This window comes from Carassius gibelio, chromosome B21 (genome assembly GCF_023724105.1).
Source record: "Carassius gibelio isolate Cgi1373 ecotype wild population from Czech Republic chromosome B21, carGib1.2-hapl.c, whole genome shotgun sequence".
Lineage (NCBI taxonomy): Eukaryota > Metazoa > Chordata > Actinopteri > Cypriniformes > Cyprinidae > Carassius > Carassius gibelio.
The window spans coordinates 17,232,594-17,254,824 of NC_068416.1; the positions used below are offsets into that span (position 1 = coordinate 17,232,594).

The window sequence follows — 22,231 nt, forward strand, 5'->3', positions numbered from 1 at the left end:
TCAGGCAGCGTAAAACCGTGACACTCATGGGCTAATTCTTGACATATTATGCCTATTCTAAATATGCTATTACAAATTTGAGTACGACCAAAAGTTACCTGTTGTCATTAACTCTAACTTTAAAATGGCATATTATTTCAATGTCAGTATGATGGGTTATACTTATTTTGAATAATTTTAACTTTAATACATTTTAGAACAACCAAAATGCACATAATATAATATAATTAGTGCTGTCAAAATTAGCGTGTTAACCGAGCGGCAACCTCTCGCTCTCTCTCGTGAAGCCAATAAGGAAGTGACTAAAACTGTAATTCATCGACTGGCCGCTTGAGGCTGGCTGCAAAAGGGAGTCAGTCCCATAGACTCCCCATGTTAAAATGCCCAACTTTACAGCAGAAAAAAACATGTTTACAGCCTGGTTCAAAAAATTATTTTGTTCTATATTGCTAATTTTGCCCTTCATGACAACTGTGAGGGGGGTGAATTTTTTTTTATTACTCATCCGTTTAAATTATATTAAGCCTTAAAGTTCTGCATAATTAAGGGCGTGGCCACTTGAGTGACAGATGGATTGCCGCTGCTGACAATGCCGTCGCGCTAGGTGGGCGTGGTTTCAGCAATCAGCTCCCGCCTTTTTGCCCATTTTCGATTATCCGGGAGAGTCGCGCGGTGACTCGCTGCCAAGATGGCGACGGCCCACTCTGCACACTTTAGGCTTCAAAACCGCTATTGAGGAGTCCAGAGGTGGGTAGAGTACCCAAAAACTTTACTCAAGTAAAAGTAAAAGTAATTCTAGAAATATTTACTCAAGTAAAAGTAAAAGTACTAGTCTTAAATAGTTACTTGAATAAGAGTAAAAGAGTATCGGATAAAAAATCTACTCAAGTAGTTAGTTACTAGTTACTTTGGGTCATATATACGGAGCCTTTTTTTATATAGATATATAGACAAAAAATGTATGTAATGTATGTGTGTGTGTATAAATGTATATATTTCATCAGCCTTTAATCCAATTTATGTAATTTATTATAAAACCCTGTCTGTTTATTTAAGTAACAAATATAGGTGTCATGCCATAAAATATTTTTAATACGACTGACTTTATTTTAAATGTGAATTTAACATTGAAAGTTAATGTGATATAAATATTGCTACTAATCTTTCATTGTTCAGAAAGAGAGCAAATAACATTTACATTATTAAATATAATTTTCACTGACAGTCTAGATTTCATTCACTCTCAGAAACTACCATTAAAATCACTGAAACTGTTAACACTGTGAAATCAATATCTTAATTACAGATTCGTACACACATCTGCACTTTGTTGTTTCTGACGAGAGAATTCGGCAGAAAGAGGTATTCAGTAAGTGAGCGAGTGAAGGAAGCACCGGAATTTCAGCGATGACTCATCGGAACACCTCTGATTGGCCATTGCATTCAAAAGCTAAACAGAACCGTGTGTGATTGGTTAATGCGCAGCGCTGTAAAAACGCGTCTGTCTCTGGCTCAGCGCCAGCAAGCGATCACAGATCTGAATTTAGCAGCTGATGATATGACTTGCTGAACGTACTCTCACTGGTGTGATTGTATTAAAATTAATAAAATCTTAATCGGCTATTCTTTGTCTTTTGGAAGCTGCATTCAACCTGTTATAAGCCACACACGTACAACAAACTAATGTCACAGTGGTATTGTGTACTGTAATCGAATGTAGCCCAAGTTATTACCTGTTAAACAGTAGACAGCACACGCGTTCATCTAATAAGGATCTCCATCGCAAGCAAAAAATAGCCTTTGCAGATTAGCTTTTAATTCATAGCAGTTCCATAGCCCCGTTTTCAACGCTGCTAATATTCTTAAACGTTACAACTCTGAGTGAACCGCTTCAGAGCTCAGCGCGTGCAGCAGGAACTGAACGACTCAATCAAACTGATTCATGAACCAATTCACTCGTTTGCCAATTGGTTTGATCAAGCCTTTGAACTATGGAAGCATATGGGTAGCATTATTCAATTTGGGATGTAATATGCAAAATGACAATGCAATATGTAAAATGGCAATGCATTTCTGTATTTACATTTACATTTTCCAATACATCTGTGCAACGTTTGGTGCAAAATGAAAATGAAAATTAAATTACATAATTTTCATTTGCCATTTACTACACCAGTTTTAATATGTAAAATGAATATTAATTTTAACGCTTTATAAGTTGCAAAATTTAAATTAAAATGTATAACAGAAATGATTAGATATGTCTAACATGTTAAAGCAAAAACTGTGGCAAAATGATCATTTAAATGCTATTTTTCTTAATTGCATTAACGCTCACAGTCAAGACACTTACGATTGCATTTTCATTCGGTGTCCCGCAATGAATGTAGCAAAACTCAATGTGCACATTGAAAATGCATTCCGAGCCGATCACGTGTCCCCGCCCTCGCGCCACGTCAATCATTGTGTGAACAAGGCGGGGCTTGTAGAAGGTCAGAGACTCAAATCTCAAGAAGAGGATTCAATCAAGTGAGACAACATGGACAAGACAGTTGGTCCGTGTATGTTTTAATCATTTCGGTTTATGGCTTCAATATTTCATTCGGACTTGTGGGCGGAGCTGAAACGCTGCTTTCATCTGATTGGTCGAATCGGATCGGTTTTCATCTGACAGCCTTCAGCTGAAATGTCTGAAACTACACTCACTGTTAATTAGCATAATATTTGAATCAGATGTAGCTGGGCACATAATTCGTGCTGCTGAGACCTGCAAATTATTTCTAGGTTGTAGTATTGTATGAATATTGTCCCACTGATAAAAACAGTGCAAATAGTTCTGTCCCTTTGGATTACAGTAAAGTGGAAATAAATATAGTTAAATTTATGAAATAAAATTAAATAGGATTTTTTGGGAAGGTAAGTCTGGCCAGTTATACAAGCAACACGAGTCGGACGAGTCTAAAGATATGAGCTGAATTGGGTGAAACATTAAAGTTCTAGTCTGTGTCAATTACTCTCATAATAAATAATAATAATAATGTTACCTGTATTTTTCGGTATAAGTTGCATCAGTCCAAAAATACGTCATGACGAGGAAAAAAAACATATATAAGTCGCACTGGACTATATGTCACATTTATTCAAGACCAAGAGAAAACATTACCGTCTACAGCCGCGAGAGGGCGCTCTGGGGTAGGCTACAGGAGCACTGAGCAGCATAGAGCTAATTTTACTATTTTTATTTAGAAATGTAACTATATTCATTTTTACAATTATTTATTAATGTCACACACACACATACCTAGTGCCTTATGACTTAAAAGATGAGAGTGATAAATGTTACAAACATGGAACTGCTCAGTCTATTATTGATTTTAATTTCCACTTTACTGTTATCCAAAGGGACAGAACTATTTGCACTGTATTTATCAGTGGGACAATATTCATACAATACTACAACCTAGAAATAATTTGCAGGTCTCAGCAGCACGAATTTGCCCAGCTACATCTGATTCAAATATTATGCTAATTAACAGTGAGTGTAGTTTCAGTCATTTCAGTGCTTCACTCGCACTGACTTTTATTCTGCCTGAAAGAATGACAAGACCGAGCTGAAGGCTGTCAGATGAAAACCGATCCGATTCGACCAATCAGATGAAAGCAGCGTTTCAGCTCCGCCCACAAATCCGGATGAAATATTGAAGCCATAAACCGAAATGATTAAAACATACACGGACCAACTGTCTTGTCCATGTTGTCTCACTTGATTGAATCCTCTTCTTGAGATTTGAGTCTCTGACCTTCTACAAGCCCCACCTTCACACAATGATTGACGTGGCGCGAGGGCGGGAACACGTGATCGGCTCGGAATGCATTTTCAATGTGCACATTGAGTTTTGCTACATTCATTGCGGGACACCGAATGAAAATGCAATCGTAAGTGTCTTGACTGTGAGCGTTAATGCAATTAAGAAAAATAGCATTTAAATGATCATTTTGCCACAGTTTTTGCTTTAACATGTTTGACATATCTAATCATTTCTGTTATACATTTTAATTTTAATTTTGCAACTTATAAAGCGTTAAAATTAATATTCATTTTACATTTTAAAACTGGTGTAGTAAATGGCAAATGAAAATTATGTAATTTAATTTTCATTTTCATTTTGCACCAAACGTTGCACAAATGTATTGGAAAATGTAAATGTAAATACAGAAATGCATTGCCATTTTACATATTGCATTGTCATTTTGCATATTACATCCCAAATTGAATAATGCTACCCATATGCTTCCATATTGAACAGAGTTGACTCAAAAGAATGAATCATTCGCGAATGGGCATCGCTCATTGTCCAGAGAAAAGTAGACGGCGCGTTTGGAATAAACTGAAGCATTTATTGCATTAAGATAAAGTAACGAGAGGGGCGTCGCCCACAGTAACGAAGTAAAAGTACAGATTTTTCCCAAAAAATGTACTCAAGTAAGAGTATAAAGTACCCATCTTTAAATATACTCCGAAAAGTATTCGTTACCCCGAAAAATTACTCAAGTAAATGTAACGAAGTAAATGTAACTCGTTACTACCCACCTCTGGAGGAGTCTATGGGTGATGTCACGGACACTACGTCCATATTTTTTTACAGTCTATGGTGTTAACGCAGGATACATTTTTCCAGGCAGGGGTGGAGCTAGTGTTGGCCAACCCACTCACAACTGCTGCTTCTGTCTCTTTTTTCTTGACAAGAATTTTGTTTATTTAGATGCATTAAAATCTTTACAACCACATCGAATGGTAAACTTTTTAGGCACACACTTCATTCGCCTCAGCGAAAGGCGCTACTCAAACGAGCGCGGAAATAATACGAGGTGACGAAGATCTTCAGTAGAAGACAAATTTTCCTGTCCTGTCAGTTGTTATACTGTACACTCTTCAACTGCATGCACAAATACGGTGGCACGTACTGTAGTCTGTATTTCATATTAAAGCGCGAATTAAACTACAAGCATTCGTGACAGATTTGCATCACGTTCAGTAGCGGCAGCTCTTAAAGCAATAGCAGCCAAATAAGCTAATAACCCAGCCGCTGCCATGACTGTAAATCAAAGAACAAAAAGAAAAAAAGGAAATCAATAACTGTTGTAGCTTTAAGGATTCATCTGTATTTAATTTAATATTTAGTGTTTGATAATCGTATTCAATTTCTGTATTTTGCCTACTTGCTGAAGGTCACAGGTAAATTGAATTTATTATAATGGATATATGTGAAGATTGTTTGAAGTTCCCTTAAATTAGAAGTTATTTTTATTAAGTCTAATAAATGTTACAGTTGATAGCTCTCAATTATACTGTAATGTAAGTATAGTCAACATTACATAGTCAATGGTTAAATAATAAAAAAAAATCCTAAAGACATCAGTAGTATTGGTATTAGCGATACTCGCCTTCAGTCATAAAAAAGATGTGAAAATTATACAATAATAAAATAAAAATGATAATTCATATTAAGTAAAATACTAGTAACTCAACAAAAAATGTATGTATTAAAATGGCAAATGTGTACCTTTATGTGAGTTGCTATGATCATTTGTGCCCATTTTTCCACTGTCTTGGAGGGAGTCATTTCTCTGTCTGGTATGTAGGATGGAATAAGACTCAGAAGACGGTCTGGTATGACTTCTGACCCATAGTCCACATAGTACTGTTGAGAGGCCAGTTCAGCCAGGTCCTCCTCCTAAAATAATACAGCACATGCGCACACCTGGTCAATGCAAGTCAGCTATTTTTTATAAGGCAATGTGAAATATGTTCACACCAGCTCTCACCCTATCACAACGGTACTCCCCGAATTTGACCCCACGCACAATTTGCTGGTAGATGAGGTTAGTGGCCATGCTGTCCTCAGCAGGGTTGTGCCAGGGTGTGAAGATTTCCTTCCTGAAGAACAGCCTCCAGGGGGCGTTGCGCTCCTGAGCGCCTTGCTCTTTAGCATATTGTTCACACTGCGACACAGCATCCATCACATGATCCTTCCCACTGCCCAGCGATGAAACCTGAGGAGGATTCACATGTCTTAAACTGGACTGAAAATATGAGGATACACACTGATCAAAAGTTTGTTATTGTATTTATAACAGTGAAAACTGAACTGCGGTCAGATGAGATCTTGTCAGGGCAAACTTCAGTAAAAAAACAATTCCTGTCAGTTGTTGTACTGTACACTCTTCAACTGCATGCACAAATACGGTGGCGCGTACTGTAGTCTGTATTTCATATTAAAGCGGGAATTAAACTACAAGCATGCGTGACAGATTTGCATCACGTTCAGCAGCGGCAGCTCTTAAAGTAATAGCAGCCAAATAAGCTAATAACCCAGCCGCTGTGATGCCTGTAAATCAAAGAACAAAAGAAAAAAAGAAAATATAACTTTTGTAGCTGTAAGGATTCATCTGTAATTAATTGACTATTTAGTGTCTCATAATCTTATTCAATTTCTGCGTATTGACTGAAAACTTGAATAATGGCTACAATAAACTTAGCTTTGGTATCTCAGGAATTATTTACATTTTAAAATATATAAAAATATATGTATTAACATACCTTATCAAAAAGAGCAATGTATAAAGAGAAGCCAAAGCGATCCTTCAAGGCAATTTTGTCTGACAGAGCATTGCAGAGCTCTTCGGCTGTGGTGGCCGAGTCAGTGAGCAGGGTCTTTGTAGTGCCGTCCATGAAGGTCACTGGCAACATGATGGGTTTCTTAGATTTAGTGGCCTGGAGGAGGAAAGAAAAAGAGATCCAGCCAATTAATTCACATTTTCCAATGAGTTTTCCCAAAAGTGGAATCTAATGGCTTCTGTGGGTCCTAAAATACCTGCAGCTCAAGCCAAGAAGGAGGCTGGGTTCGTGTCTTATTCGCAAATGTTCTTCTCAGTCTCTCCTCACAATAAGGCGCATAACCAGGAGGGCTGCTGTTAATGAATGTCCGCAGAAACTAGAGAAATTGTAGATAAAGAAATTAAATGATGAAAAATAGTAAGACCAGATTTGAATGATACATATGATTTTTTTTCTGGTTTAGGATCATTAAAAATGCACGCAATTTTATTTCCTGCTGACTACCCCAAAAAGAAAAAATATTGAAAAAAAAATTACTTTGACAAAATTTTCGGAAGGAGCAAAGCAGCCCACACAGAGGGACAGCAGGATCCAGCCGCGGGCATGGCTGCTTTTGGATGTATTCTGGCTCAGCTGTTTACAGATTTGACAGTAGATCTCATCTCTGTCGGAGGAAACAAACCCAGATGCAATATAATTCAGATGAAATGCACATTCAACAGCTCTGGTATACCAGCACCTATTATGCATTTGCCATGTCCTGACCTGAGAGCAGGGCGTAATATGCCATTGCCAATGATAAAGTGGAGCTTTTCTAAATTGGAGGTGGGCCGGTCCTCCAGCATGCTGTTTCCCTGCAGAGTGTAATCGCTGTCGGTCAGCCGTCTGGTCACCTAATAGAGGCAGGAATAGTTTACATTTATTCAACAAAGATAAATTACACTGATTTATAATATTACTAAATATTTTTATTTCAAATACATATTATTATTTTACCTTTCTATTGATCAAAGGATTCTGAAAAAAGTACAGTATCATGGTTTTCACAAACATATTAAATAGCACAACTGTTACAGACCTCCTCTGTGATCTTTGATTTTTTCTTTAACGTGAGGGACACCAGCTTATGCCGTACGCTGTTCCTCTTCTGGATGTCAGTAGGGGAACTCTGGAAACAATAAAGAAACTTTCTTCTTTCTTTAATTTAACTTGAGCTTTTGCCCACCACCTCACTTGTCTCACCTCGTCATCCACCTGCAGGGCCTGCAGTTCCCTTTTGTAGGTTCTCTTCCCCAATGTCTCATAGATTTTAGTCATAACTGGAATCTTTTCACTGCCGTTATTAATGCTGATATGATATTTGGGTTCAGGGAGATCTCCCATGAACCTCAAAACAGTGATCCACACAGCCAGAGCAGCCTACGGACATAAAAAAAAACGTAATATGATATGAGCAAAGCAGCGTAAATATTAAACAGTAAACAATAACACATCTAATAATCTATATTAGTATAAATAATACTTTTAAAGAAAAAAAAAGCATACTAGCTGATCTCCTTCATCCTCGTGAAACAGCAGAGGTTGTTTCAGTGGCCGCCGTATATACGTATGTGTGGCATTTCCCTGGAAGCATGTTGCAGCAAACTTTGCAAACTTATACTCTGATAGGTCTTCATCTTCATCATCAGGAAGTGGAAGAGGTTCATCAATGACTTCCTCAAACTGTCTTGGAACATTCTCGAGATCCTGTCACAACCAAACAAAATCAAACTAAGATAAAGTGAAAGCCAGGCAAAGTAAATTACAGAGAATAATAGTCATAAAGTCCCATACCTTAAACCCTTCTGGTGCTTCGCCATCCAGGTTGGGAAGAGAGTTGGCGCTGCCCAGGAATCCGAACATCTGGTCAACCATGTCAGAGTCGCTGACTGGCTCCTGTTTTTCTCTCTCCATCTGCTCCAGAAGCTCCTTTTTCCTTAGTGTCTCATCCCGCTCTGCCTGCTCTCTCTCCTTCTGCTCTTGGTCGAGCTGGGCCAGACGCTCCTGGTGCTTCCTCTCTGCTTCTGCTCGAGCCCAACGTGCCGTCATCTGGTTCCTCAGATGCTCCTCTTCAGCCAGACGCTGCCGCTTTGCTTCTAATCGTCGCTCCCTCTAAACAGAGAGAGAACAAACTTCATTATAACACAGATAAGTGCCTGCTTGTCTGAAGGATGGATGGATGGACGAAGGATGGATGGATGGATGGACAGATGGGTGGGTAGATGGATCAACGGATTAATGAATGGATGGATGGATGGTTGGATAGATGGACAGATGGACAGATGGACAGACTGGTGGATGGACTGACAGATGGATGGATGGGTGGGTGATCGGATGGAATGGATAGATGAACAGATGAATAGATGAACGGACGGATGGATGGACAGATGGATAGATGATTGGATGGACAGATGGACTGATAGATGGATGAACAGATGGACAGACTGGTAGATAAATTGATGGATTGGTTTGATGGATGGATGGGTGCATAGATGGATGGGTACATAGATAGATAGATAAATAGACAGACAGACAGACAGACAGACAGATAGATAGATAGATAGATAGATAGATAGATAGATAGATAGATAGATAGATTTACCTCCAGTCTGAAATGCTTGCATAGTCTACGTGCTATCATTCCTCGTGCATAAGCCTGGACTGTCAGGACAGCATGGAAGCGCTTTGAGAACGTCTGCCGCACCAGGAAGCCACGACACCAGGCCTGGAGCAGAGTGATGCGTGTCCTGGATGCTTGGTACGCCAGGTACAACTTCCTTGACCTGTACAAAGCCTGGAGCCTCAAAAAACCTACACACATCTGAAATGAAAGCATCATTATAATCAGACGGAGCCTCAGTGCATGTTATCTCTGCTTAAGTTTCACTGAGAGCATGCAAACTCACCACGGCGTAGTGCTTTCTAGAAATGTAGCCTCTCCATATTCGCTGGATTAATGTCGCAGCCTTTCTAACCCTTAGGAAGCTAGTTCTAGACAACAAAGATGATCAATTGAAAGGATGTTGTTGTAGAATTCTTTTTTGGTCTGCTTTTCTTTTTCTCATACCTCACTTTTTGACCTCTCACAGTCTTCTGGATGAGAATGACCTTGCCAGTGATGGCTTTATCTCTTTCAATTTCCAACTGCATGTCATGATGATCCTACAGCAAGTATAGGCCAAGTATACAATTTGTCACATATAAAACAAAGCCAAATCTCCTGAATTTTTTTTTATTTGTGGCAAACCTTGAGAAAGATTTTTGTCTTTCCTATCTGCCAGTCATCATTTCTCTGCAGAACTGACACAAAAATGCGCTGACAGGTCCCTCGCAGATCTTCCTGTAAGAAGACACAGATTCAGAGCTACCTCCTAGCAGCAAACTGTCAGCACTTGGCAATTCTAAGAGATTGCACGGAAAAAAAAAGCTTTAATAAGAGCTGTCAAGCAAACAACATACTTCAGACCTGCATGTCACATCTGTTGACTGCATTTACACAGTAATGCTTTAGACTCGCCTGTTTGTAGGCAGGTTTGACCCCAGGCATAAGAACCCGATAACGGTCCACAAACTCAGCGAATGTGTAGCGTATGGGATATCCAGCTCTGCGTATTCGGATAGTTTCCATCATTCCTGAGTAGCGTAACTGTCTGACACACAGTCCTCTATCAAACATCTGCAGAGAAGAGAATGAGAGCTGGTATTCAGGGCTCAGTAAAAAAAATTAGGATTATATCTCCTGTTAAGAAAATATATCCTATTATCGATTTATACAATATATATAAATTTATCTTTTTTGTAACAATTATTTTTTTTTTGCATATATATATAACAAAATGTAATTAGAAAAAACTAAGAAAAAATATTCTCTGCAAAAAACATAAGTAAAAAACAAACAAAATATGCCATAATTTATTTAAACCATTTATTTCATACTAACTTTAAACCTATTAACATATTCTTTGACACATCGAAACTTGCTGATATAAAACTATTATTAATCTTGGAGTATAGGCTATTTATTTTTTGCACAATGCACATTTATTAATAGTAAACCTTTTAATATCACTATTGATTTGGATTGTATGATATTTGAATAATATGTCTTTAAATGCAAGATATTTAAAGTGTACCGGTTGCAATAGTTTAACACAATTAACACAAACAAATACACTCCAGTATATCTTCAGTTGGACTTTAGCACTACCTCAGCACAATTAGAGTGCAATAAGTATAAAATTTGTTGTTCCGATTTAGCAGACATTAAATATACCACTTCAGTATACCAAAAGTACAATTACAGGGTATTTTTATTAAGCACATGAACATGTAAATGTATACTTGGCACAAAATCAATGTATGTCAAATATATTTTAGTATTTTTTTTTTTCACTAAGGAAATCTTGATATTAAATTTACTTTTAAATGTAACTTGTTATAATAATTTCTTGATAGAAAGAAGAATATTAGATTTTTTTTTTCTAATCTAAATTAATCCATCCATCCATCTTCAATACCACTTGTTCTCTTCAGGATGATGGTAAATAAATAAATAGATAGACAGATAAATACATAGCCTACATCAATCAACCCATTCTCTGTACCATTTGTCCTATGTAGTGCTGTGGCAAATAAGGAAAGAAAGAAAGAAACAAACAAACAATGAAAGAAAGATTGGCCGTGGGCCTTCACATTATCTTCATTGTTGAGCCCTAATTAAATGTTTAAATGATCTGCATCTAATCTTCAAACACACACAGACACTGTTTTACTCACCATGGGCTTTTTGAGCTCATTGGGTTTAATACAGCGCACAAAGAAAGGCTGACACACGCTCAGCGTCCTCATGAGCAGCTCGAGTGAGCGCTTAAACTGACTGCTCAGAGTTGGGGAACGCTTCCTTGTCTCCATTCCCTGAAAACACAGAAATACTTTCATTAACAGCACACAACAATACACACCACAAAAGCAATTAAATACCCATACTGCACACATCACAAATACGCCACTTCACCTTTCTGTGTGGCCCTTCTTTGGTCCAATCTTTTCTTCTTTCTTTCCTGCCTTTAATAAATGTCATTTTTTCAAACTCTCTCCCTCTCTCAACACAATTCTTCGGGATCTTCATTGGATGTGTGTTTCCTTCTCTGTCTACCTCTCTCTTGCTGTTATTTCATACACTTTACATGGAAAAGCTTTAAGAAGGCATTGTAAAGGAAATCTAGTATTTCTCCCTTCCTCGAACTTCACTCAGCGCCAGGAAAAAGAGTAAATGGAATTTCTCTCTTGTAAAAAAAAAAAAAAAAAAAAAAACCTCAAAATAATGCTGAAAAACACCAATGAGAACAGGCCGCATCTAACTTGAAACAGAATCTGTATGTGATGACTAATGGTTTTTTCCTCAATTCATCTGGAGAATAATGCCACTGTTAGAGCTATTAAATTATTCTGTCAGCGTGCCCTTACCGACTTCTTCAACAGAACCCATTTCCAAAGGAGAAGAAAACCACAGGAATGAGTTTTAGTAAGGGACTACTGAGAAAATGTTGTTCGATAGGAGTCTGAGAGGGACACAAACCACGCCGTTGATTACCTTTTGAAGGGATGCAGTGGGCTCCACATAGCCACAAAGAAACTGAGGCCAAAAATAAGATTGAGGGACAGAGTGAGGATAGAAGAGAGAATGAGAGAGAGAGAGAGGCAGAATTGAGCCAAGTCTGTTGAGAATCAGCCACAAAAGATCAGGACTGACATCAACACAGAGAAAGAGAGAGAGAGAGAGTTACAGCAGCAGGGTTAGTCAGACTGCGCTGACACTGTCACACAGAGTCATGTTAAAGACTCAGGCTCAAGTTCTCACATTTGTAGCTTTCACTTCTCTCGTTCACTGAGTGTTTTTCCAAGGGCAATTATACTAGCACACGGCTTTGCTTTTAATATGCAACCCTGACATAAACCTGCATGGCCAGCATTTGGCCCTCAGAGATCTGCGGCCTCACTGGTATGTCGTGAGCATATTAATGCTGAGCAAATATGGATTCGGTATTGGAAAAGGGCATCACCATAGCAACATCAGCTTGGAAGATCTGCTTGATGAACTTGTTCTTGGATGAGTGCACGAGTTGGATGATGTCACTGTGGAGGCTGTCCCGGTTTTTCTCCAGGAAACCTGAACAATTGACCAGATGGAGATCTGTTACATTTTCAATGTAGACATAAATATTGTCATTCTTATTGTATGAACATTTTTATTATGATCAGTATGGGCTAAAAGTACAGCTAGATGATTATTATTGCAAAATTGATGCCAAAAGAGCGTGTCATCCTGATAGGGCTTTATGATGCAATAATGACTGACTGATTGTATGCTATTCTTTCTTGCTTATTAAGCAGCTACATACATTTGATAAATTATTAGATACATTTGGTAAATTATATTGTATAATAATTTTATATACATTGATTGCACTACTGTTCAGAAGTTTAGGGTCTGTAAGATAATTTAATATTTAATATTTTTCAAAGACACCTCTTATTCTTTACCATGGCGGTATTTATGTGAGCAAAAAAAAAAAAAATTTAAAAACAATAATATTGTCAAATATGATTCCAATTTAAAAAATGTATTCCTGTGATAGCTGAATTTTCAGCAGACATTACTCCATTTGTTGATTTGATGCTCAAGAAACTTATTAAAAATCAATGTTGAAAACAGTGCTGCTTAATATCATTGCTGAAACGGATCATTTTTTAGGACTCTTTGATGCACATAAATGCTTGTGTATATTTTAGATTAGAAACTGAAATTATACACAAAAGTGTTTTTACATTGTTGTGCCGTCTTTTGCTGTAAAGAGCTATACAAACAAACGTAGTAGTAGTATTATTACTATTATCATTAACTGTTTAATTCAGTAATGTGTACCTTTCGTTTCATAGTGCACCACTCCAGCAAAGTGCTGAATGCCAAACTGGGTCTCGTGACTGTGCTTAGGAGGGATGTAGTTGGTATTAAGTTTGTGCTGGGAGTTCAGCTTATTCAGCATGGTAGCATCTGTTCCCTACGAAACACAGCATGACCAGAAACACAGCACACAGTCATGGCTAGATATCCACTGCTCAACTGATGAAAAATGATGAACCAGCTTTTCTGTGGTGCATCAACAACATCAACAACCTCAAACTTTACCTTAGGGAACTTGCTCTCCTCATCAATAAGGGAAATGATATTCATAGGTTTGATGGCAATCATATCCAAGGCATCCTGGTTGTCAGTGAACTCGATGTGCTGCCAGTTGATATCTTCCAGGTTGTACTCCTCCTGCTCTAGCTTGAAAACGTGGCGAACAAAGAATTGCTGCAGGTTCTCGTTTGCAAAGTTGATGCACAGTTGCTCAAAACTACAGCAGGAATAAAAAAGATTAGTACCAGTTTGACCAAAAAACGCCTTTTAGGTGCAAGGCCTGAGGTAGACCGGTTCTGTCTGAAGAAATTAAAACAATCTACAATTTTCTATTTACTAGTACTCACCTGTTAATAGTGAAATTCTCAAAGCCGAAGATGTCGAGCAGGCCTATAGACCTGCGAACAGTCTTGGTTTCTGTGGAAGGAGCCCTGTAGATGGCGGCATTGATTTTATCCACTATCCACACAAATAACCTGCCATAGATTCCCTGATGGAGACAGAAATCGCCCACTTAGTGAATACTGATGACTTCTGTGACAAACTGAAAATCAAAACTGGGCCTTATATTGATTAGGAACAATCTCACCTTGACAAAGGCATCACGGACATCCAGCCCCTGCTCCACGCTGAGAGGGGTGGACACACTTTCACCCCTGGTGATCAGTGTACGTGTGGTCAGACATGTCATGACATCCTGAGGGTCTACCTGCAGAAAGAACCAGCATAGTTCATTGACACCCGATCAATTCAATAAATGGTCAAGGGTAAATATATTATGACATGAAGGCTATGTAAAAAAATTTTTGGAATGTTTATTCATATTATATTATTCATGCACCTTATAATGTACAATCTCATGAATAATTGTAACCACAGTTAATACATTATAAATTCATTGTAACACTACTATATTTTACATTTGGTTATAATTATTTGTGACAAGATATAATATATTAAAATATATTACAATGCACTTTATAAATAATTATAATGCATTATAGCCTCTAATAATCTTTTAGAATGCAATTAAGTGTTACCAAATATATATATATATATATATATATATATATATATATATATATATATATATATATATATATATATATATATATATCTTTTAAATTGAAAGTGTTTAACTAATGCATAAATTCTAACATTATTTTATGTTCTTACATCTGTCCATGCAATATTGTATTGAGCCCACAAGACTTAAATATTAATATAAATATTTAATATTTATTTTCAATTTATTCATAATAGTACTGCAAGTCAGAATTGACAATCTACAGGACTTTTAAGATAAATAGAGATTTTACAAGCAGTTTTTATTTATTTATTATTATCATAATTTTTTTTTTACAGTGTACTAAAAATATGGTGCACTGTAAAGTGTACTGATTCTCAATTATCCTTTCTGATTACACTTGTGATGTATTTCATCATACCACCCGGGGGCAGACGTAAGCAAAGAAAATGATTTTAAGATGGCATTGAGCCGCAGCCATTTAAATCAAACTGAAAACAGAACAAAGATTGTGGACAGTGGAAATATGCAGAAAGAAGTAGAAATCATGAAGACTGACAGCAGAGTGCTGCCGGCAGGAAGTCTGAACAGACTCGTCACGCTGTACGATAATAACATTAGAATGAAAGTCTGATGCTCACTAATGACTACATTTATCTCGAACTCCCCTCCCTCAACTACACAGATAACGCAGTACCACAGAGCTAATGAGAGAGATGAATCTGAACAAGACAGCAGAAACAAACCCCTTCAAGTAACAGCAGCTATGAGATGGCAATAGCTGGATGCAAAAATGTGATTAAACCAAAGCTAAAAGACGTGTACAGAGTTAGTGCAGAGCAATGACCTTTTACTTTATTCATATTCGTTATTCTACACAATCTTTCAGTGGAAAATATTCAGCGAACATTACTTGACCTTACCTAGGTTGTGTGGTCTACTGGTTAATGCTAACTAATGCTATTTGAGCATAATTTTGCAACATCTACTAATGAAGGCCCACTTTTCACCATTCATTTAATTTTGCAGCTTAAAATAAAGTCTTGAATATCTTGTTTCTATGGAAGCTAGATAAAGTTTATCATACGAAAGTCACATAATGAGATATAAATAGACACTGTGAGATATAAAGTCATAAATATGGGAAATAAAGTTGCAGTTATGCAATGGAAAAATACAGTTGAGTCATAATGTTATAATAATACAAAAAAGTCACATTGTGAAATTTAAAGTCACAATTAAGAGATGCAAACTCACATTGTTAAATATATTCTAATATATAATGTGCAACAGTCACATTCCTTGGAATAAAGTAACAATTACAAGGACTAAAAGTGTATAGAAGACAAATTGTGAGATATAAAATAACAAATATGAGAAGTAAAGTTGCAGTTATGAGATGGAAAATATACAGCTGAGATATAAAGTCACGATAATGGAAAAAACAGTCAGATTGTGAAATAAAGTCACAATGTGCGATATAAAGTCACAATTATGATAAATAAAATATCAGTTGTGAGATAGAAAGTCAAATTGCTTAATACAGTAACAATAATTTGCAACGGTCAAATTTTGTGATATAAAATCGCTATTACAATAACTAAAATTGTATAGGAAGACACACTGTGAGATATGTCACTAAATCAAGGAAGACTCACTTTGTGAGATATGAAGTCGCATATTACAAGGAATATAGTTGCAGTTACCTTTTTATTTATTTATTTTTTTCCAATCTGAGATGGAACTGAGCATCCATATGTTTCACTCAAACAAATATCACATAATGGAAATAAAAAAATAGGTTTCAGATGGCCATTCATGCGACTTTAAAGCTCTCTGGTGCATTCACATGAACCTCACCTCCAACAGCATGGCTGCTTTGGCCAGGTCAGGTGAGCGGACCACCACACAGGTATCCAGGTTCTTCAGTGTTTCAGCTGTTGGGGCAACACAGACATGCAATTTACCTGTCACCTCTGTGGGTGAACAATTATTAATAATAACATCTTCCATTGACACTATCCACCTTCAAAGCGCAGGTTGCCCATATGCAGGATGGCAGCCAGCAGTTTGGAGATCTCCCAGTTTTCACTGTCAGTAAACATCAGGACCTTCATGGCTGACAGAATGCTGGAGTACTCCTTCATATCACTCCTCCCCTCACACACTGTACAGTTTCCCTGGATGACGGGCCAAGACAGAAAGATAGAGCGGACATGCACACGCAAGCCTTTTACACACTCTCTTGTTTCCTCTACTGCAACTAGACAGATATCAACAAGTAAGATATGTTTTCTTGTTATATTAATGGAACAGTTTCATCATTTACTCTTTCAAACCTGTATGACCTATTCTTGTTTCAAAATGACTAAAAGCACAATAAAAGTATCATAAAGCAGTCAATATGATTTCAGAAGACCTGGAGCACAATTCATATGGGCCAACTATATACAACTTACACCATTTTAAATTTTTTTTTTTAGAATGTTTTGAGAAAGACAGACCCATTTATTTACATTTTTTATTCTTCAGTATAACTACATTTTTTGTTCCACAGAAGAAAGTAAGTCATTCAGGTTTGGAACTATTCATTGTTGGGAAAACTATTCCTGTGATGGAAAGATATATTGAAATTATTTCATAAGGTAAAAGAAAATGAATAAATGTGCATTAGTGGTCTGATAAAAACAGGCCCTCACCATAGTAAGATAACTGTAGTCTGAGGCCAGGCCCAGGCCTAATTTAGTCTTCTGATCAGGGCTCATGCCTGCCAGCATACAGTAAAATACATGGTAGTTCCTCTCATCGGCTGCCTGCAAAGACATTTAAATATAAACACATCACTGACATCACCATAATCAATTGCATGATATACTGTATAGACTTGTTCTGTCGATCCTCTTTCACCTGTCTGCAAACTCTAGACTTCTCCAGCAGGTATTGCTCGATCTTTGCCCCCTCGATAGCTCCTCGTCTGTTGAAGTGAATGTCTACGTATTTTCCAAACCGACTGGAGTTGTCATTGCGTATGGTCTTGGCATTACCAAATGCTGCAGTAACACGGTAAACAAAGGAACAGATCTTCATCCCACGGTTTTAGACATTTATTGAAGACATTATGAAGACACAGAAGAACAGCAAAGTATTTGCTGCAGTTACAAAGCCCTGCTGACTTTCATACATGATTCAACAAATTTGTGATTTACAATTTGGCTTTTTTTTATCATCAGTTTGAACTGAGAATACACTGCAGAAAACATTTTCTAATTTCTCTCTCTATATATGCACACTTTGATATTAATATACCTTTCTTGCATACAATATATTCTGTGTATATATATATATATACACAGACCCGCGCAGTCTCGAGGGTACCCCCCGGCCTGCGAGGGGCGATGGGGGTATGTGGCGAGTGGGGCGGGGCCGAGAGGCGTGGGAACGAGGAGTGAGGCCAGGTGTAGTGATTGGAGATGAGCTACACCTGCGCCCCACCGCCAGTATCGAGTCCCACGTAGGAGATGGAAGGATATAAAACTGGAGTGACGACCGTGAAGGACGAGAGAGGACCAGGCCTGGGACATTATTTTATGTTTGCTTTTTATTTGTGCGCGTCCGTCGCCGTGAGGGGCTGACGCGCTGTTTTGTGTTTATTTTTGGCATTAAAGTCTTTATTTGATTGTGCGCCGGTTCCCGCCTCCTTCCTCCCGATGATTAGGAAGTTTTTATCGTTACAGATATATATATATTAGGGCCGGGACTTTAACGCGTTAATTGAGATTAATTAATTACAGAAAAAAATCCCGCATTTTTTATAACTTATTTTTGCACCGCGGAACGTTTCTCACTGGATGCGTTTCGGCGGACCGATTATACTGGAGCACCAACTAGCGTTCGCATCATAGACAGTAAAAGAAATGGACACAGCGACCCCATTGGAACTCAATTGAGACAAATGAAGCCCAGTTTTAGCGTTTTTTAGCACTTCCGTTTCTGACGCGCAGACTCAAACGAAGCTTGACGACGTCAGCAACCTGTCTGCCAGATGTAAATCTTCTAAGTGGCTGTGCGTGCAAACTGCCATCGTTAATCTTGCAGAGACGGCGAGCTTGAGCGGGGAGTTCTTTCTCGTGAGTGAGCAGGAGTAAGTATTCTGATTAATTATTTTGTATAGTATTTTAAAATGTAACGCCAGTACGCCATATTAAGTTAATGGCCTGCGAGCTTCTCCTCCTGTCTGTACGGTAATGCGACAGAGAGCCGAGTGGTTATGACGCAATCGTTAGCCTATTTTTTACAAAAACTGTTTCTACAAGGCCATAATGTAACATAGAAGGTAATGGAGCCCTTTATACATTGTCGTGTATCTTTAGAAATAAATAATGGACAAACAGAGTCTTTAAACGCCTCAGATGTAAAGTTATTCGCTGTCAAAGTGACGCCAAAATGAATGGGAGTCAATGGGAATGCTAACGCAAGTGAAGTTCTGCTAAAAGATGGCAGCCCCCACCCGACTTCAACTTCCGGTCGAGTTCCTTGCCCCTTGGTTCGCATCGGTTCGCATCGGTTCGCAGCACATCCGAGTCTCAAGTATCACCTCAACGCAAAACATATAGCAGCTAGCGTGGACTTTACACTTTATGTTGAACTATGTATTATTTTGTTGGTGCAACTGACACTTTATGGTGAACTATGTATTATTTTGTGGGTGCAACAGTTTATGTTGAACTCTTTATTGTTTTGGCCAAGGTTATTGAGAGTTGGACTTAGTATGTTATGGCCTCTGAAGCAACAGAGAGATGTTTTCTAATAGTCAGTGTTTCCAGTGTTCTGAATGTAATTGACAGTATTGTGTATTACTTAAAAAACACTTTACAGAAGGTTCCAGCACCTATAAGCTTTCTGAATTTCTGAAATGTACTATTTCTAAATTGTTTCTAAATATGCTATTGCTACACTTCATGGCAAAAATGGCACTGGTCTGCTAGACTTGGTTGAACAAAAATAAACAATATTTTGTTGCTTAAGCTTATGTTTTCAGTCATTATTCAATGGTACACTATAAATCCATGTGAAAAAAATTACTTCTCACTGTTCTCAGATCAAATATTTATATGCAATTAAAATGCGATTAATTTCGATTAATTAATTACAAAGCCTCTAATTAAGAGTCCCGGCCCTAATATATATATATATATATATATATATATATATATATATATATATATATATATATATATATATATATATATATATATATATATATATATATATATATATATGACAAGACCTTTCCAACTTTGATTTTGGACCAATTTTGTAAAATGGCCCATACAGTATATGCATGTGTATATGTATGTGTATATTAATTTTACATATATTTGTTTCATTTTAAATTTCAAACATAATTTATTAATATATTGTAATGCTTTTGGGCATGCTACTGTATAAATAATAACCGATGAATGACAACTAATTCAGATAAATGAAAATTAAAAATGATATATTATTAATTTTATTAAGATTATTTTATTATTGTATAATAATAAAACTGTATTCCACTGTATTTTTAATCCTACTTTCTTAAAATAAAATTCAAATTACAAAAGTTTTTTCAACTACTTTTACAGGAATATTCAATTCTCTCCTGATTGGCATTCCACCATCCTTTTAAAGTACAGTGTAATTAAAAAATGACACAAGTGTTAGTTTATCAACACATTTTGGTAAACAAACAGCCTGAGCTCTGGCTCAAAGCCTGAAGCTTGCTCATGAGGCTTATGCATGTGAGAAGCTGGGCATGAATCCATATGTTCTGATAAGGTACAGAAACAAGAAGCGTTAAGCCCCGTTCACACTGACAGTGATTAAATTGCTGGAGCTCACAAGCCACTTAAAATCATAGAAATCACCTATTCCCATTAAAAATTTATGATGTCCAGTTGCCTTGTCACTCTACATCGCATTCAGTGCGAACGCTCCTTTACTAATAGAGCAGATCACAGGGCCGTGTTGTGACTTAGCACAGAAGCTACCGCTGGGCTGGCAATCACTAGATCAGTGTCAGACAGGTAAGGTTTATGTCATTAGGTTAATGATGATCTGACCTTCTAAAATAGGGTTGGCCTCCAGAACCTGCTGCTCAATCCAGGAGTGCTGGCCGCTGATAGCTGCCAGGAACTGTAAGATGAGTTTGGTGCTCTCCGTCTTCCCAGCTCCAGACTCACCGCTGAACACCCACATAGTCAACACAGTTATAGGCACTAACCAGTGAATTACATTGTGGTAAAAAAAAGAACACTTAAACTTCCCCTAAACCTTTACAGGCTGTGATTTACCTGATGATGCAGCACTGGTCCTTGTTATTTCTGTGCATACTGAAGTAGCAGTTGTCTGCAATGCCAAAGACGTGTGGTGGCATCTCTCCTAGCTTCTTGTTTGTGTAGAGGCGGATCTGATCAGGTGTGTAGATGGGCAGGAGCTGGTACGGATTCACCGCTATCAGGATTGATCCTGTGTATGTCTGAAATACGTTATTATAAACACATAATTGAGTGGTTACAGGGCTCCAGACTGGGAAAAAACTAAACAAAGAGCATTTGCAATAATTTAAAATCCGCTGGTGACAGTCGGGGGAAATTTGCATGTGCAAACACAAGTGACCTCATCTCCTGAGGTGGTGCACGAACACACAGTCCTCGTGGTACACCATTGTGTATTCGCAATTGCAATATTTGAATATTTGTCTGCGTGTGCTTTTGTTTCTATTAATAACTCTCATGTGGTCACAAAAGTTAAAAATAAGTATATATCCATGTCAGAACATGTATGCTCACATTTCTATATGTTTATAGTCAAACAACTTGTTTGGGATTAAAGGAAATCTTAAATTGTTATGGTTTCAGCCACTGATAATCAAAATGTTTGAATCAGACTCGTTCAGTCAGTGAATCATTCATTACTGTCATTACATACGAGTCATTTCTGGTTAGATATAATTACATAAAGGAAACTTTATGATCTACTTAATATAAGATTAGATTATCATTCTGAATCAGATCCAGATGTAATCTTTTACAAAAACAAGCTTTTTATTCCAAATGTTACTTTTTTTCATGAAACTCGCCCACATTCATGTGTTGATTAAAAACAATGTATGAAGCTAGAATAAAACATTTAATTTTGTTTAAAAGCAGAGGCTCTCTTGCGTCTGACCCAATGCATGTTCAGATATTCATATAACAAAATTTTCTCGGGACAATCATTTATTTATTTATTTATTTCTAAAAATGATCAAAAATGCTGGCAGTAGCTGACATTGGAAGGGAAGGAGTTAAAATACTTCCCTCAATATGCAGATACAAGT

General features: G+C 37.3%; 1 protein-coding gene across 1 annotated transcript in view; it reads right to left on the bottom strand.

Annotated features, from left to right (window-relative positions):
- The window catches only part of LOC127985376 (unconventional myosin-VIIa-like), a 38,059-nt gene that overhangs the window by 12,509 nt on the left and 3,319 nt on the right, over nt 1–22,231 (bottom strand). Inside the window, exons 4-30 of the mRNA XM_052587375.1 lie at nt 21,204–21,388; nt 20,973–21,094; nt 17,776–17,918; nt 17,568–17,681; nt 16,895–17,048; nt 16,729–16,805; nt 14,431–14,550; nt 14,189–14,331; nt 13,848–14,058; nt 13,584–13,719; nt 12,721–12,827; nt 11,435–11,572; nt 10,176–10,334; nt 9,906–9,998; nt 9,726–9,820; nt 9,565–9,649; nt 9,261–9,479; nt 8,453–8,770; nt 8,165–8,365; nt 7,862–8,038; nt 7,698–7,787; nt 7,385–7,512; nt 7,157–7,283; nt 6,876–6,995; nt 6,602–6,775; nt 5,827–6,054; nt 5,565–5,735 (exon numbers count right to left, since the gene is read on the bottom strand). Coding sequence (XP_052443335.1) covers nt 5,565–5,735; nt 5,827–6,054; nt 6,602–6,775; nt 6,876–6,995; nt 7,157–7,283; nt 7,385–7,512; nt 7,698–7,787; nt 7,862–8,038; nt 8,165–8,365; nt 8,453–8,770; nt 9,261–9,479; nt 9,565–9,649; nt 9,726–9,820; nt 9,906–9,998; nt 10,176–10,334; nt 11,435–11,572; nt 12,721–12,827; nt 13,584–13,719; nt 13,848–14,058; nt 14,189–14,331; nt 14,431–14,550; nt 16,729–16,805; nt 16,895–17,048; nt 17,568–17,681; nt 17,776–17,918; nt 20,973–21,094; nt 21,204–21,388 — 4,035 coding nt within the window. The remainder of the gene's footprint in view (nt 1–5,564; nt 5,736–5,826; nt 6,055–6,601; nt 6,776–6,875; nt 6,996–7,156; nt 7,284–7,384; nt 7,513–7,697; nt 7,788–7,861; nt 8,039–8,164; nt 8,366–8,452; nt 8,771–9,260; nt 9,480–9,564; nt 9,650–9,725; nt 9,821–9,905; nt 9,999–10,175; nt 10,335–11,434; nt 11,573–12,720; nt 12,828–13,583; nt 13,720–13,847; nt 14,059–14,188; nt 14,332–14,430; nt 14,551–16,728; nt 16,806–16,894; nt 17,049–17,567; nt 17,682–17,775; nt 17,919–20,972; nt 21,095–21,203; nt 21,389–22,231) is intronic.